The 16,996-nt window shown below is 38.0% G+C and overlaps 1 protein-coding gene and 1 pseudogene across 2 annotated transcripts in view; both read right to left on the bottom strand.

The window, feature by feature from the left end:
- Positions 1-257: 257 nt before the first annotated feature.
- LOC141519150 (ribose-5-phosphate isomerase pseudogene) lies at positions 258-2,073 on the bottom strand (annotated as a pseudogene).
- A 7,967-nt stretch (positions 2,074-10,040) lies between these two features.
- SCRG1 (stimulator of chondrogenesis 1) overlaps positions 10,041-16,996 on the bottom strand; it is a 153,294-nt gene continuing 146,338 nt past the window's right edge. For both annotated transcript variants that reach the window (XM_074228960.1, XM_074228961.1), the window contains exons 2-3: positions 12,634-12,883; positions 10,041-10,342 (exon numbers count right to left, since the gene is read on the bottom strand). In XM_074228960.1, the coding sequence (XP_074085061.1) occupies positions 10,288-10,342; positions 12,634-12,883 (305 nt within the window). In that variant the 3' untranslated portion in view covers positions 10,041-10,287. The remainder of the gene's footprint in view (positions 10,343-12,633; positions 12,884-16,996) is intronic.

Raw genomic sequence — 16,996 nt, 5'->3', positions numbered from 1 at the left:
AAAACCAAACACTCAGAATAATAAGAGGAAACCAGCAGCCTCAAGTCAAGGACTCAAAAAAAAAACCCTCTTTTTTTTGGTAGTATTTCATATAAAACATGAAATAAAGTTTTTTTATTTCTTTTAAAAAAGTGAACATTTTTAGATAGAAATATATATATGATTCTCTATTTCTTTAAAAAAAAAAGACAGGGCCATTCAACAATATTTCAGGAGTCTCCCCCCATGCTCTGACCGGCTGTCCTGGAGCAAGTACATTAAGGCAAAGGCTCTTGGGCTCCTCTGCCTTGGCCACCGGTGGGGCCTAGGTCTCCCTCATGATGACGAGCCATCTTCATGCCAAAGTAAACACTTTCAGCCATGTTGATAAAGAGGCCTGTGTCCACAACACCTGTGTCCACAACACCATTTTGATGATCGTGTTCACTTCACTCCATTTATGGACTCGGTCAGACTTCCAGTCCAGCAGAAAGCTTCCATTGTCCGTCACCATAGGGCCCGCCTTGCACTCAGCCATTTGCCACTCAGCCACTCCACCGAACCTCTGGGACAGGGCCCTGGTCATGGGGACCTGGGCCATGGGGATGAATTCAATGGGAATGCTCTTCACCCAGTGGTCGCCAAGGTTTTTTGAATCCTTCCTATAATCAGCAACAACAATGAAACATTTGGCATAGCCAGCTACAATCTTCTCCTGAGTCAGACAGCCTCCACCACCTTTGATGAGATTGAGGTCAGCATCTACTTCATCAGCATCATCAATAGCAAGATCAAGCTCTGGGTGTCGGTCCAGGTCACTTAGGGGTAAGCCATTCTGAAGAATGAGCTGCCAGGCCTGAAGGACGTGGGAATACAGACAACGTTCAGGTTTTCTTGTTCCACTCTCACAGCTATCCTCTGGATGGCGTGGACAATGGTAGAGCCACTGCTAATGCCCAGCACTTGGTTATTCTTCACGTGGTTCTCCACGGCCCTGCAGCCAGCCAGCTGCTTGGCTTCCTCCTTCCTGGACATGGTCTGCGCAGCGGGATAGGGCCGCAGCCAGGGCGGGCAGAGCTGGGCTGCCTCCGGTTGAGGCCCCAATAATTTTCAAGTGAAACTAAATTGTTATGTAGGTTTACAAGAAATTGTGATAGATTATATGGTTTTATTAATTAATTTAATTAAGTAGAATAATAGTAAATTAAATAGTAGAATTAAAATTATAGTATAAACACATGCCTATACTATATATAAACATATATGAGTTTAACAGTGTGTGTTATATCTTCCTGACTTCAAGACAATCTTCTAAACCATATTGACTCTCATATGTATATATACACATTTACTGTGTATATGTTATCTTCCCAGGAGCCATCAACCACTGGAGAAATCCCACACAAAAATACACCACCTTCCCTACTGAACCCAGTCCTATATACATATACATATATATATATATGTATATATATATATATATATATATATATGAAATATATGTATTGTATTTATAATAGTTCAGTGTTTTGAAAGAAACTATTTACTACCTTTTAAATCTAAAAGTCTGTTAATACATAGTGAAAAAGAAAAAGAAAAATGCAAGAGGATAAATATATAAAAAAATTGGCACAAACTATCACACATTGGAAGTGTGGCCAGTGTTTTAGGAAATTCTCATAAATTACAGAGTAATTGCTAACTTATATTGGTAGAAAGTTATTTTATCTAATAGATTTCTTTGTCAATGAATATCAAAGGTCCAGTCCCTATCCCTTTATTATTAAATTTAACATGATAGTAACAAAACTCTCCTTTGTCTATGTTTCCTTCTGGAGGTCCTCTCTTCTGTGAATTTTAAATTGACATTCTTTCCTTTCTTTCCTTCCCTTCCTCTCTCTTCCTTCTTTCTTTTCTTCCTTTCTTTGTTTCTCCCCTTTTTGCACCATTAGTAGTACTCACAAACTCTTCCCCCACCCCACCCCAAAATATAATCTGTCTCTTACAACAAATAATTATAGTTAACCAAAACAAATTCACACATTGACCATATCTGAAAATCTATCACCCCTCTACCGCAAAGTTGGGAGGCATGCTTCATTATCAATCTTCTGAAATTGCATTGACCAAAGTTCTTGTTATTTTTATTTATATTATTGTAGTCAGTGTATACCTTGTTTTTCTGGTTCTGCTCACTTCATTCTGCATCACTTATTACAAGTCAAAAAATTAAACTTTGATATCTAAAGCCGAGCACTGCATCATTTCTAAATAAAGGCCTGATACTAGAATTCATAATAAAGTTTCTGGGCCAATGAGGCAATAACTGGTTAAAGCCTTTGCTGTAAGTAATTTTTTAAAAAATTACTTTAACTGGACTTATATTTTCTTAATTGAGAAGGTTTTTCCTCTTGCATTTTCCTTTTTCTTTTTGGCTATGTGTTAACAGACTTTTAGATTTAAAAGGTAGTAAATAGTTTCTTTCAAAACACTGAACTATTATAATCATGCAGTTTGAGAATCATGTACTCATGTTTATGAACTTGAGAATCAAGATGCATTGCATTTTAGTACAACAAATGTTTGCTTAGTACAATAAGATCTTCTAATAGTCATCTTTGATCAACATTAAATAGCATTAGTGACTATATATATATATATAAAACTCATTGGATATTCTTTGTGTTCATGTACTAATAAGGCTTAATAACCTACAAAAAGTGAAAAGAGGACCAAGTGAGATGGCCTAGAACAAGCGTTTCCAACCTCCAACTCTCAAACCATTCGTGTGGCCCCATTTTGTGTTTATTGTATTTGTTAGTGGTGTGGGCTGCATTGTATTCATGAATAGGTATTGAATTCTGTATGTGACTGATTTTTGTTGGGCAGTGTGGCTCAGAAGATTGGACACCCCTGGTCTAGAAGATCCAGACTGAGATGAACAGTGTCATCTCTAAAGATCTTTTAAGACACAAACGTAAGGTATAAGTTGCAATAAATATAGAGAAAACTAAACTAACTCTGGAGAGAAGCACTAGAAAGAAAAATCCCAAAGAACATAACAACTGTAGGAGAGAAAAACACTCTGTTCCTGGGTTGACTCTCTGCCCAAAGTAGTACCATCTTCAAATAGCACTATCCTGCTTGGGAGCTCTAAACACTGACTCCTAACAAAAGAGGAATCTCAGAGCAGTGAGGGAGAGTGCAATCATTGTGTGATCTTTATATCTGACTAAGAACCAAACCATAACTTTCTAATTATTACAGATAACCCATGTGCAATAGCTATATTTTTACTTCTAGAAGTGCCTTAATAGAAATTGGAGCATTTAAGAGCATGACATTTCTATAGCATTTGTTTTAAATGTTTTTTTGATATGATTAATTGATTTTTTTTTTGCCAACTTACTACCACTACTTCTCTTCCAAAATTTTGTGAAACTCGAGTTATTTATACCATGATTATCTTCTATTTGCTTGCTTTCCTCCCTTTAATTTTTAATAGAACCTTTAATAATGAATTGTTGGGGAAGCTAGGTAGCACAGTAGATAGAACTCTGGCCCTGGAGTCAGGAGCTACCTGAGTTCAAATCTGACCTTAGACACTTAATAATTACCTAGCTGTGTGACCTTCAGCAAGTCACTTAACCCCATTGCCTTGCAAAAAAAACCCTAAAAAACAAAACAACAAAAATAATGAATTTTGTCCAGTGTGCTTGCAAATGAAGAACTGATGCCAGCTTCTTGCCTGACCAATGGAGAGATGACCACCCCAAATGAGGATTTGAACAAGGGAAGTCTGGAAAATCCTTCCACTCCTCAAATAGTTATATACCAAATAACTAGATACCCTGGCATAAAGACAACATTTACATTTGTAGTGTACTTGTGACTTCATATACATACACACTTATGAATCTTGTCATATGCTTGTTTTAATATATATCACACAAATTTAATTTTAAAACCTCTAGAATTCAGGGGTGTCTAGGCTTTTAGCTCTTCTGAGTTGAATGACAACAAAGTGACTATTTGTATGGGCCAGCTTGGACACACCTGCTAGATATGGATCATATTTACTATGTAATTAAGAACTAACTATAGCTTTTTAATTATTATAAATAACCCATACAAATGATGTATTTTTCTTTCAAGAAGTCCTTTACAGAAGATGGTGACAAGAAGGGATCGAGTCTTAGGAGTTCTCTGATAAAATTCATCAGCTAAGGACTCTAACTAAACTTTCGAGAGACAGAACCCACAGAGGGTCCCAGTGAGGCAGTTCTCCTACTCAAGGTAACCTGGAAAAGAGCAGAAAGGCTCTGCTCCCCGGGGGGTCTGAGGGGAGGCCTGCCAGAGGGGTGGCCCGCCAGAGCCAAAGAACCTCAGCCTCCCGGAAGCAGCCCCATGGCGCTGGGGTCTCAGCTCACAGCAGCAGGGGAGTCTCCTGAGCTGCACCCCGAGGAGCACTGGGCACAAAGTGGGGGAACAGCGGGGGACCTCTGCCAGAGCCAGCACATGGAGCCCAGCCCTCAGGGCACACAGCCAGCAGCATGGTCTTTCCCCAGCCCTGATCCAGGAAACAGAAGCAGGTGGAGCCGGTAAGCAGGAGCCCCCAGGGCATGAGCCCATTGAGCTGAGGGAGGGGAGTGAAGAGAGACTGCAGAGCTCTGTCCTCTGCCTCTGGAACAGGACTCTGGGGCTCTGACCACATTCAGATCCTGTTAGCAGTCTAGGCCCCCCATAGAACAGCAGGTCCCACCCCCTACCTCAGCCCCGTGGCAGAAGGAGGTGCTTATGGTCATTCACAGACCAGGAGGGAGGACAGAGCCTCACACACTGAGACCCTTGTGGGAGTGTCCCAAAAGCTCAAGAAACACCCCAAACCAGGCCCAGGCTGGGAAAATGAGCAAGCAGAGAAACAAAAAGAAGACTATTGAGAAATATTTTGCAAATGAGCCCAAGAAGGACCAAAATACTCAGTCTGAAGATGAGGAAGCACAAGCTCCTGCATCTAAAGACTCCAAGAAAAACAGAAATTGGGCTCAGGCTATGACAGAGCTCAAAAAAGATTTTGAAAATCAAATGAGGGAGTTGGAAGAAAAACTGGGAAAAGAAAGGAGAGAGATGCAGGAAAAACATGAAAATGAAGTCAGCAGCTTAGTCAAGGAAATCCAAAAAAATGCTGAAGAAAATAGCATGCTAAAAACCAGCTTAGGTCAAATGGATAAAACAGTTCAAAAAGTTATTGAGGAGAAGAATGCTTTAAAAAGCAAAATTGGCCAGATGGAAAAAGAGATAAGAAAACTCTCTGAGGAGAACAAATCCTTCAGACAAAGAATAGAATTCAGGGAGATTGATGAATTTACCAGAAATCAGGAATCAATACTTCAAAACCAAAAAAATGAAAAATTAGAAGAAAATGTGAAATATCTCACTGAAAAAACAACTGATATGGAAAACAGACTTAGGAAAGATAATTTAAAAATTATTGGAATACCTGAAAGTCATGATCAGGAAAAGCGCCTTGACACCATTTTCAAAGAATTACTACAGGAAAATTGCCCTGATATTCTAGAAGCAGAGGGCAAAATAGAAATGGAAAGAATCCACCGATCCCCCAGAGAAAGAGATCCCAAAAAACCAACCCCTAGGAATATTATAGCCAAGTTCCAGAACTCCCAAGTCAAAGAGAAAATATTACAAGCAGCCAGAAGGACACAGTTCAAATATCGTGGAGCTGCAGTCAGGATCACACAGGACTTAGCAGCAGCTACATTGGAAGCTTGTAGGGCTTGGAATACAATATACCAGAAGGCAAAAGAGCTTAGAATGCAGCCAAGAATGTACTACCCAGCAAGGCTGAATGTCCTCTTCCAGGGAAAAAAGATGGACTTTCAATGAACCAGGGGAATTTCAAATGTTCCTTTTGGAATGGCCAGAGCTGAACAGAAGGTTTGATCTTCAGATACAGCACTCAGGTGAAGCATGGAGATTGTAGGAGAGGGGGGGGAAATATGAGGGATGTAATGAGGATGAACTGCATGTATTCCTGCATAGAAAAATGACACTGATAATACTCATATGAACCTTCTCAGTTAATAGAGCAGGTAGAGAGAGCTTTTATAGTTGAAGCACAGGAGAAAGCTGAATTCGAAGATAAAATATGGTGTAAAAATGGAGTCAATAGAAAAAAAGGGAAATGGAATGGGAGAAAGAAAAAGGAGAGGGGGAATAGTCCAAGATATTTCACATAAGATTTTTTTTATTACAATGAGCTATTGCAATGATATGGAAGGGGGGAGGCTAGGGGGAATGAGGGAAACTTTGCTCTCATCAGAGATGGCTAGGAGAGGAAACAGCAAATATACTCAATGGGGTATAGACATCTGGAATAAGAAGGAGGGGGGAGCAGGGGGAAGGGGTGGGGATATGAATAAAGTAGGAGAGGATGGACCATGGGGGGAGAGTGGCCAGATATAACACATTTTCTTTCTTACTTCTTGCAAGGGGCTGGGATTGGATGGCCTGTCCAGGACCACAGGGCCAGGTGGATTCTGGGCCTAAGGGGTGGTATGGGGGCTCAGGGCTTCTTGGCCCCAGGACCAAGGATCTGTCTGCTGCGCCACTCAGCGACCCTACAGCAGAGTCATAGTGAAAGGAGAGAGAAAATAGAGTACATGGTAGTGGAGAAATAAGAAAGGAGGGAGTTGCGATCAGCAATGGCAATGGTGGAAAAATATGGAAATAACTTTTGTGATGGACTTATCATAAAGAATGAGATCTACCCATGACAGAGTTGTTGGTGTTGGAACAAAGACTGAAGCACATTTTTTGTTATTATTATTTGGGGGAGGGTGCAGGGCAAATGGGGTTGGATGGCCTGCCTGGGGCCACATAGCGGGGTGATCTTTGGGTGTCTGGGGCTGGATTTGGACCCAGGTGCTCCTGGCTCAAGGGCCAATGCTCTGTCTGCCACCCAGCCACCCCTACTATTATTACTATTTTATTTTATTTTGGGTCTTTTTTTTTCTTTCTTTATTTTGGTTTTTTCAGGGCTTGCATGTCACACGGCTGGGTGATTATTGGGTTTACGAGGCTGGATATGGACTCAGGTGCTCGTGGCTCCAGGGCTGGTGCTTCGTCCATTGCGCCACCTGGCCATACCTACAATTATTACTATTATTATTTTTTTATTTTAATTTTTTTCTCTCCCCTTTACTTTTTTCGCCCAAACAAGTCTATCTATATTCATGGGGGAGGAGGGGTATTTTGTTTACTTGTAAACAAGAATATTTTATTAATGTAAAAAAACATTTGTACAAAATGAGAATAAAAAATCAATTTAAAAGGAAAAAATAAAAAAAAAGAAGTCCTTTACAAAAAATTGCAGCATATAAGATTGTGATACTTTTATAGCATTCAAAGAATTCAATCACTCAATTACATTGAAAAAATATTAGAATGATTTTAATTAAATTGAATGAATTCTTTGCAATTTTGCCAACCACTTCTAATCATCCAAATTTTTGTCGAAACTTAATAATGAGGGGAAAGTCTAAATACAAGCTATCTGTAAATATGGGGAATTGAATGAATCCGGTTTTCTTGCAATGACATTTTCATTGTATGTAACTTTCTTGAGGAAGAAGGAGGATCTGTGATTCTATGATTATTTATAGAGTTTAAAGAGTGTATTAAAATTTCATTTGAGGGGGGCAACTAGATGGGGCAGTGGATAGAGCACTGCCCAGGAGTCAGGAAGAACTGAGTTCAAATCCAGTTGAGTAAACAAAATTACCTAGCTGTGTATTCTTGGGCAAGTTACTTAACCCCATTGCCTTGACAAAAAAAATATTCATTTGAAATTGTTTTCAATAATTGATGGTAGGGAGCAAATTTGCAAAGTTTAAAATTTTGGCTCTACATATTTGTTTATAATTTTGGTAAAATACTGCCAACTCTGTAATAGCTCTTTAAGGTGAACAACTGAATCACATAATATTAAAAAAAATTAAGGGAAAAGTTATCCTTGGGTATGGCTAGGTGGTGCAGTGGATAGAGCAGTGGCCCTGGAGTCAGGAGTACCTGAGTTCAAATCCGGCCTCAGACACTTAATAAATACCTAGCTGTGTGGCCTTGGGCAAGCCACTTAACCCCATTGCCTTGCAAAAACTAAAAAACTAAAAACCTAAAAAAAAAAAAAGCTATCCTTGAAGGAAATTTGGAGAAATTTTATAGAGAAATTCATTAATCAAAAAGTATTATTATTTGTTTGCAAAATGAGCTACATGCAAGTGAGGTTTCCCATAATGAGGGCTATATATATATATATATATATATATATATATATATATATATATATATACATATATATATGCATATAAAGAAAGCAAAATTTTATGTCCTACTTAAGTGCTTGCCATCTGAAATTGATTGTTTTTAAGAAAAATAAAGGGTAGCTCAGTTGATTTTTCAGTCTAATTAGAAGTTGTCATAAAGCTCAAATACTAATATGTAGAATCATTTTGTTGTTCATTCACTAAAGGTTGAACAAATGATTTGCTTTTTTAGGAATAAGTATACTAGCATATAAAAAGAACATAAGTAATTATTCAAGAGTTATATAAAGCAAGTTTTTTTTAACATTCATGTTTTACATGTAATATTTAGAGTATAGGGAGAAAAACAAGGTTACTTATTCTATGTCTATCTAAGCTCAGAAAAAAGAATCATTTCAGAAAGGAGAGGTAGTAGACAGGAAATCAAATCATCAATCTGGTATTGAGTAAACAAAATAACCACTAGGGTCTTAATTTTTTCCTACCTTTCAACTTCAGGCATTAGGGAGAAATATCCTAAATAATAATAATTATTAAGAACATCACCACCAATAAATAATATTTATAACACTTTAATATTTGCAAATCATTTTAAATTTGTTATCTTGTGTGGCCCTAATAACAATCCTGTGAAATAGATGCAGTTATTATTCTCCATTTTAAAGATGAGGAAACTGAGATCAAGGTTAAGTGACTTGGCCAGAGTCACTCAGCTAGTAAAAGGTGTGAGGCTGTATTTGAATTCAGATCTTGATTTCAACTCCTCCATTTTGATTGCTTGTATCATTTGCTGATTGAATTTTGCAGAATATATTGAATACAGAACACCTCAAAGGGGTTGTTTAAGTCAGGACACTTGATGAAAGTTGAACTGATATTTTATCATAAACATAAGTGATTCCCTTCCTTTGACTAAATGTGATCAACAGGTAGACTCTTATATCAGTGGCATTTATTAGATTTTATTTGCAGGATGAGATAACAGAGGAAGTTATTTCAAATCCTTTTATTAAATTTAGGTTAATGATCAAATCAGTGAGGTAATAAGTAGCTGTGTGAAGCTATATAATGCGGCAGCTGTATACATTAAAAGAGGACATTTTCAAGGTAGTCTTGAAAATATCCTTTTCTTAAAGTCTGCAGGCATCAAGTTAGAAATGAGTGTGTTCTCAGCAAAACCTTTAAGCAGAGTTCATAGATGTTAATAAATCGGGTGGGGGCGGCTAGGTGGCGTAGTGGATAAAGCACCGGTCCTGGAATCAGGAGTGCCTGGGTTCAAATCTGGTCTCAGACACTTAGTAATTACCTAGCCGTGTGGCCTTGGGCAAGCCACTTAACCCCATTTGCCCTTGCAAAAAAAAAAAAAAAACCTAAAAAATAAAAATAAAAATAAATTGGGTGGGAGATGTGCTCTTGGTTTTACTGAACCCTACTGGAAATTTATGAAACTATTGACTAGGGTGTGTGTGTGTGTGGGGGGGGAAGAGAAATAAATCAGGAAATGAGCAATATGTAAAAGCAAAATGTATTGATAAAATTGTTTTTAAAATATCAGTTTGCTATCAGCACCCATAAGAAGGGGGAAAATGAAATCAGCATATTTCTTTGTTTGTCACTGGCCTGGCAAACTTTGCCCTGGATAACTAGAGATCTACATTTCGCTTTAAATATTGAATAGAAGCAACTTCTCATAACAGTTAAAGTTTTTATTATTGTTATTGTACAGATTTGTTGGGATATGCTTGAGAATACATAGGGCACTTTAAGGTTTTACAAAGACATTTAATTTCATTTGATCTGTATAGCATCCTTTAGAGGTAGGTTCTATTATTTCCATTTTACAGATAAGCGGTCTTGGGTTCCAAAAGATTAAGCAATATTTCCTTAGGATCACAGTTAATAAGAGCTGGATAATGGAACCTGGATAATCTCCAGTCTATATCCTTCACTCTACAGATGTAGATTCTCATGGATTATTGCAAGGGATCACAAAAGAGATCTTTGGTCCAAAGAAGATGTCTCTGAAAGAAATTACAGATAGAAATTAAATGCAGATAGATATTATGAAATGTTACTTACAAAATCTTTTGGTAGGCTATAATTGAACCCTGGATTTCAGATATAACCACTTTTTAAAAGCAAATGAAGTACAAAAGGGACATAAAAACATATCTGATTTCCTTGGGAAGAAACAGAACAATTAATCTTTGTTTCCTCTTCAAGACTTAGTCCCATTGCCCATGAATAAAATATACAGGGAATTCAAGAATACATAACAAGGAAGATGCTTAATTATACTCCAAAAAGACTAGTGGACTTATGCAAATTTTAGTTTGTTTATATAATAAGTATTATCAAATGTTAAATTTGTGCCCCTTTCCCTTCAAAAGCCCTCTCAAGGGTTGGTTCCATATAATTATTAGTGGCCATTTCTAAACATAAGTTAAATGTGACAGTTAGGGTACAATGACCTAAAGAGAGCAGATCTTGCAGTCAATCAATAAGACCTAGTTTTTAGCCAAGACTGTCACTTTTTGTATGGGGAAGGGCAATTATTAACCTTTCAGCCTAAACAACTCCTTAGGACAAGGATTCTTAACTTTTTGTTTTTGTTGTTGTATCCTATAAGCTTGGGGTAATCTGATAAAGCCTAAACCCCCCTTCTCAGAGCAATGCTTTTTTTTGCAAGGCAATGTGACTTTCCTAAAGTCACTTATTAAGTGTCTGAGGCTGCATTTGAACTCAGGTACTCTTGACTCCAGGGCCAGTACTCTATTCACTGAGCTACCTAGTTGCACCAGAGCAATACTTTTTTTTTTTTTTTAGGTTTTTGCAAGGCAAATGGGGTTAAGTGGCTTGCCCAAGGCCACACAGCTAGGTAATTATTAAGTGGCTGAGACCGGATTTGAACCCAGGTACTCCTGACTCCAGGGCCAGTGCTTTATCCACTGCGCCACCTAGCTGCCCCCAGAGCAATACTTTTTAAGGAATAAAATAAACTATATTAAGATTACAAAAGAAATCAGTTATATCGAAATAGTTATAACATGTCTTTTCAAAAACCAAATTTACATGTTCCACGTTAAAAACCCCTGCTCTATGATAAATTGCAGAGAAGGTATTGATCTGCTTTAGAAGGCAGAGCAGCTTCCTACACTGACAAGAATGACAGATTAATCAGTATTGATCAACTAGGCTCTTAGTAAAACCTTATTTCCTTCCATCTAGGCCTCAATTTCCTTTTCTGTAACATGGGGGCGGGTTGGGTAGATTAGATAGTCCTTGGTTGTACTTTGAGATTGATGAACCTATGATCTAAAAAGACAATGTATTTGAGAGAGAGAGTCTAGAAAATGATAGTCCAACAACTACTAAAAAATTATTTGGGGAGCGGGGAGAAAAATGCCTTCCTGGTTCACTTGCTTCTGTTAGCTTTTAGAACTGTGCTGGACAACCTATCTGCATGTACGTTGCTGAATTTCCAATTGTTTGTTTTGCTCAGTCAAGATAATTTTAGAGATAAAACTAGCAACTTTTTCCTTGAAACCAGATTCTTTCTCTTCGTTTTGATTTTTCTGCCTAGTTGATTAAATATTCTTATTCACAATAAAAAAAAGACCTAATGCTCTTAATTCTTTGATTGTAATCTGAAATGACTTCTTCCCGGTAGATTGAGCAAGGGGGCTGTTATTAAAAATCTAGTGAGGAATTTAGGATTTAAATAGTTCTGAATATTCATTTAACTTCAAAACTCTGCAAGAAAAAAAATCAGTTTCTTTTATGAAAAATGCTTAGATTCACACCTAAAACTGGGTTTTCATCGTTTCTCTAATAAAGATGATTATATTGCTTTTTCATTTCTACTTAATTTTAGCAAAACGACTAAGTGGATATCACAAGATTGCAGTTTTAGATTTGGAAAGGACTTGTCACTTAAGCTAATTCAAGTCCACCATTTTAAAGATGAGAAAATGGTGATTCAAGGAAATTAAGTGATTTATCTTAGGTCATAAAGTAATAATCAATCAGGACTTGAACCCAGGTCCTCAAACTACAGAGGCAAATGTTTCTTCCCAAAGAAATCTCATTGGAGTTCCAAATTCTTCACTTTACAAATGAGGAAACGAAAATCTAGGGAGTTAAAGTGACTTGCTAGCATCACTAAGGCAATAAGAGATCTAGGATTCAACTAGTCTTGGAATTCCACATCCAGAGTTCTTTCTACTACATCATGTAACTTAAAAGGAGGTGTTCTCTTCATTCTCATGTCGGTTCATTATGTTATTGAGACATTGAAGGAAAACTTCCTTACTTTGGACAGCACAGAAGTTCACTGAAGTTGCAATAACAGATCATCTCACATCCTTTTCCATCCCAGAAGTGGTCGTGGAGGTGCCCATCAATCTGTTTAAGGTCTGACACTCCTTCAGGAATATTGTGGCAATTGCGATCTTTTAAAATCTTCCTATAGCAAGAGAGACGGCTTGTGGACATGGCATGTCCCCCTAGCAGCAAATTCAGCAAAACCAACAGGGCTGTGATTTTCATTTTGGCTTTTAGCTCTAGTGGAAAGGAGAAGAAACAAAAGTGTCTGCTTAGGTATATTTCAGACTAGTTTCTGTCATCCCATTATAATGGCCAGGGTGTAGGATGTATTTCCTAAGATAGGACACCATACCTGCTACCTAGACTTGTGGATACCTACTCATCTCTTTCTAACCATTCCTCAAACTTCATTGTTCTAAGGGTAATCCCAAATCATATACTCATTTCTACCTATATTTCGAGATAGAGTTGGCCAGAGAATCCCATTCCATGAGGATTTGGGACAGGGGTTACCCACCACTTTTTTCTCTATGATAATATGCCCTCCAGATGACCATAAAGGCAGAATAGGATCATGAATAGCATACTGGCCTGGAAATCAGGTGGTCTATATTCTAGTCCCAAATCTGCCATTAGGTATTTTTTTGTGTGACATTGAGAAGAGTCTTCAACCCCTTTGAACTTTATTTTCCATTTATACAAACCAGTCACTCATAATAATACCTCTTTTACATCTTAAACACAACAATTTACAGCAAGGCAAAAGAAATAATATCACAAATTCAGCAAGTGAATAAATAATATATATCACACTTCATTTATGAGCCTGGTTGATGCTCTCTCATTAATGTACTACATATCAGTGGGAGGAGAACCTGTCAGGAATGACAGGAAAACTCCTGAATTGTTGTTCTTGTTATCATTGGCCCCTTGTGGCTTGCCCTACCTAAAACTACTTCTCTGCTGTCTGATTGAGGGTTCTTACAGTTCTACATCTGGGGAAATCTTCTTTTCAGTCCTTGAAGCAGAGAGACTTCACAAGCTCTTCAAATTGAAAGACACCCTTAAAATGATTTTGGAAAAGTGCTTACTATTAATTTATGTGCACCTTTTTCAAAGCATCCTTAAAATGACTTTGGAAAAATGTTGATTATTAATTTATTTGTAACTGGTTCCTTTTAAGCCAGAGAACTGTCCAGTACCTTAGGCTGAGTCCCTGAGGACTAGAGCCCACAGCAACCTAGTGACCTAAATTCTTATCAGGATACTGGGTTGTCCAATCAAATTGTACCCAGTAGACTCACAGGAGGACAGATAAAGCCGACTCTGAGCAAATCAAATGGCCTATTCTGCTTTTCAGTCCCCAGGGTTCTGCAACATCCAATGAAATCTCAATATTTCTTCCTCTGTGGCAGGGGAGAAACATCTTTCCCCTTTCTGCTTTTCCCTCTCACCCAGAGGAGGGCAGCAGAGAGCAAGGAGTAAACCCCAGAGGCTTCAACTCCCTTAATACAGGATCAATACCTCCTTCTATGCAGCTGAGGTTCTCTCCAAACAGTCGCCAATTATGCCAGGGAAGCTTTCTGTTGGCTTGGCTGCTCCTACCCATCATCATCTCAAACAAAGCTGCTCTTCATTCCCTCCCACCAATTTATGTTTCTACTAAATTCTTCAATCTCTCTAGCAGTTGGGTGGCCAGAGGTGGGGAAAGAGGGCCAAGTATGGCACTGAAAGATTTGAATTCAAATTTGACCTCTGACTAGCTGGGTCATTCTACCTCTATCTGCCTCAGTTTCATCAGCTGGATATTAGGGATAATATTAGGATCTAATACACAAGGGTTTGTTGGGAGGATCAAATGTGATAATATTTGTGAAGAGTCAAACATATGGTGATGATGTTTGTCCTTCATTTTCGAAGACCATGACATAAGGGAAGTGATGCCACAACAAGCATATGGATTTGAGTGAGAGATCCTGTGCTAAGTCACCAGCCTCAGTTTTGTCCTCTGGAACCATCTGGATCCAGTGGCCAGAGATGAATCAGAATGATTGGAGATGGCCCTGGTTCCAAGGCAATAAGGGTTAAATGACTTGTCCAAGGTCACACAGACATGATTGACCCTATATAAATGATTGTTCCCTTTCCTTTCTCTTCCCTTCTTTAGCCTCAGTCTCAGTTAATTATTTCTCTACCTCTAAATGGTTTAAACAAGAACTTCCTGAAACTCATTTATACATTTCACATTTAAAAGGTAATAATAACTCACCAAATATCCTTTATGATAGCAAGTCCTTTGAAAATACATGTCTCCAAATTGCTATTATTTCTCTCTTTTGAAAGTTTGATGATCTTAAAACATTATATACAATTTGATACACACTCTGTAGCTCTAAATTCTCATCATTGTTCTCTATCTCATTATGTGTCCTTGGAACTATATTTTTTGTGGTTCTTATATTTGCCCACTTTTAATAAATAAAAGTTCTTTCTCTGCTCCCCTTAAACTACCAAACCATTCACATGCAAAGAAAGCATCAACCTACATCTTTTACAAAGGGATTGGTTTTTGTATTTAGGCCACAGTTCATTTCTGTCCTAAATTGCCCAAATCCCAGCTGAAAACTTTTTTGAACACATTTTAAGTTTCTATTAAATCAAATTTTTTTTCTTCTTTCCTTCCAGGAATCAAAATGTTCATTTCTGAAATATACAATACCTTATATCGTTTACCAGCTAACATCATCATTTTCCTTTATGGATTGGTACTTTTTTCTGCCCTTTTCAGTACTAAATAACTTTAAATAAAAAATACTTTAAAGTCCAGTAGCTTACACTACTCTCCCAAACTCAAAAAAATAGAAGATTGTGTTTATTCTGTCTGATGCAATAACAGAGCATTTCTAGGATAAATGATATGTTTCTAATTAGTCAAAGTGACTCTTTCTGTGATAGTTTATCTGGCAGAGCATTTATAAAGGCCTCATTGAATTTCCTCTTTAACAGCGAGAAAACTGAAGCTTTTAACCTATGATAGTCAGAATTTGAATTCCCAGTCATTAATTTCTTCAACTGTTGCCCACTACTATCTCCTTTCATTATAATGATAAAAAGGAAAATTATATAAAAGACTTCAAATAAGATTCGCTCTCTCACTGGGTGTTTTAGAATGAGTTATTTTTGGTTTGAAATTCCCTATACTTGGGTGCAACTCCCATGATTTGTTGTTTTAAATAGAGAAATGAGAATAACAAGTTATCTTTTTTTTTTTTAGGTTTTTGCAAGGCAAATGGGGTTAAGTGGTTTGCCCAAGGCCACACAGCTAGGAAATTATTAAGTGTCTGAGATCGGATTTGAACCCAGGTACTCCTGACTCCAGGGCCGGTGCTTTGTCCACTACGCCACCTAGCCGCCCTGGTAACAAGTTATCTTAGTCAAAAATACTTCCCTTAAAATATTTGAAATAAAAATATTTTCTCCTATTGTAATAGAAATTTGTCCAGAATACCTAAGGCTGGGCATGAAAATGAGAGATTTTAAGTACTGTGTGTTACAAAAGACATTCTGCATTTTTCTACCAGTAGGTAGAAGTTTTTTTCCATTGAATCTTTGACCAAGACAGGCTCTTCAAAAGTATCAACCTGGAAGAGTCTCTTTCTTTTTCCTGCAGTGTCCAGTGTCATGAACTGAACTGGGTAGGGGGAAAGACTATCTCCAATGCCCCCCCTCCAGTCCCCCGCCCCATGCATACACTTTAGAATCAGGGTCCCAAGAATCAGGATTGGAGTTTTGGTCTTGTTCTATTCATCCTTTTGAGTTCTAGGTGCAGGAGGTAGCATCCCCCCTGAGCATGCATCATTCGAGTCACCTTGGAGGCAGGATTCCAAGTTAGATGTTCCAAGCCATCATGGCAGTCCCCAGAAGTCAGGGTTCTTGGAGCTTGAGCCCCAGGTAGGCTTGGAACTTGGAACTTGATGGGACCTTGGTACAAAGGAATTGAATTGTTCTGTGAAAATAATCCCTGTGCCCTTCTCAGAGTTGATACTGGGCCATGGAGAAGATAAAGAAGGAGCATGATTTTGCCTTCATGTATTGAAGAGAGGCTGTTGGGATATTTCTTTCTTTTCCTTTGAATCAGATATTCATTTGTAAAAGGTAGTCTGTTAATTGGTCAAATGGAACTAGAGGTGCAGGGGAACCTAAAAACAGGGGAGCACTATTAGTATGAACTAGAGACAATAGCAGATAGATGACTTATCTATAAACCCTGGGGAAGGGGTGAAATGCAGCAGACCCAGCCTCCAGGCAGTGGAAGTCACTACTATCCTACCACAGAAGCAGGGTATGGT

This window comes from Macrotis lagotis, chromosome 3, assembly GCF_037893015.1.
Source record: "Macrotis lagotis isolate mMagLag1 chromosome 3, bilby.v1.9.chrom.fasta, whole genome shotgun sequence".
Taxonomy (NCBI): domain Eukaryota; kingdom Metazoa; phylum Chordata; class Mammalia; order Peramelemorphia; family Peramelidae; genus Macrotis; species Macrotis lagotis.
The sequence above is the reverse complement of the archived record's forward strand: the minus strand, read 5'-3'. Positions and strand labels throughout refer to the sequence as shown.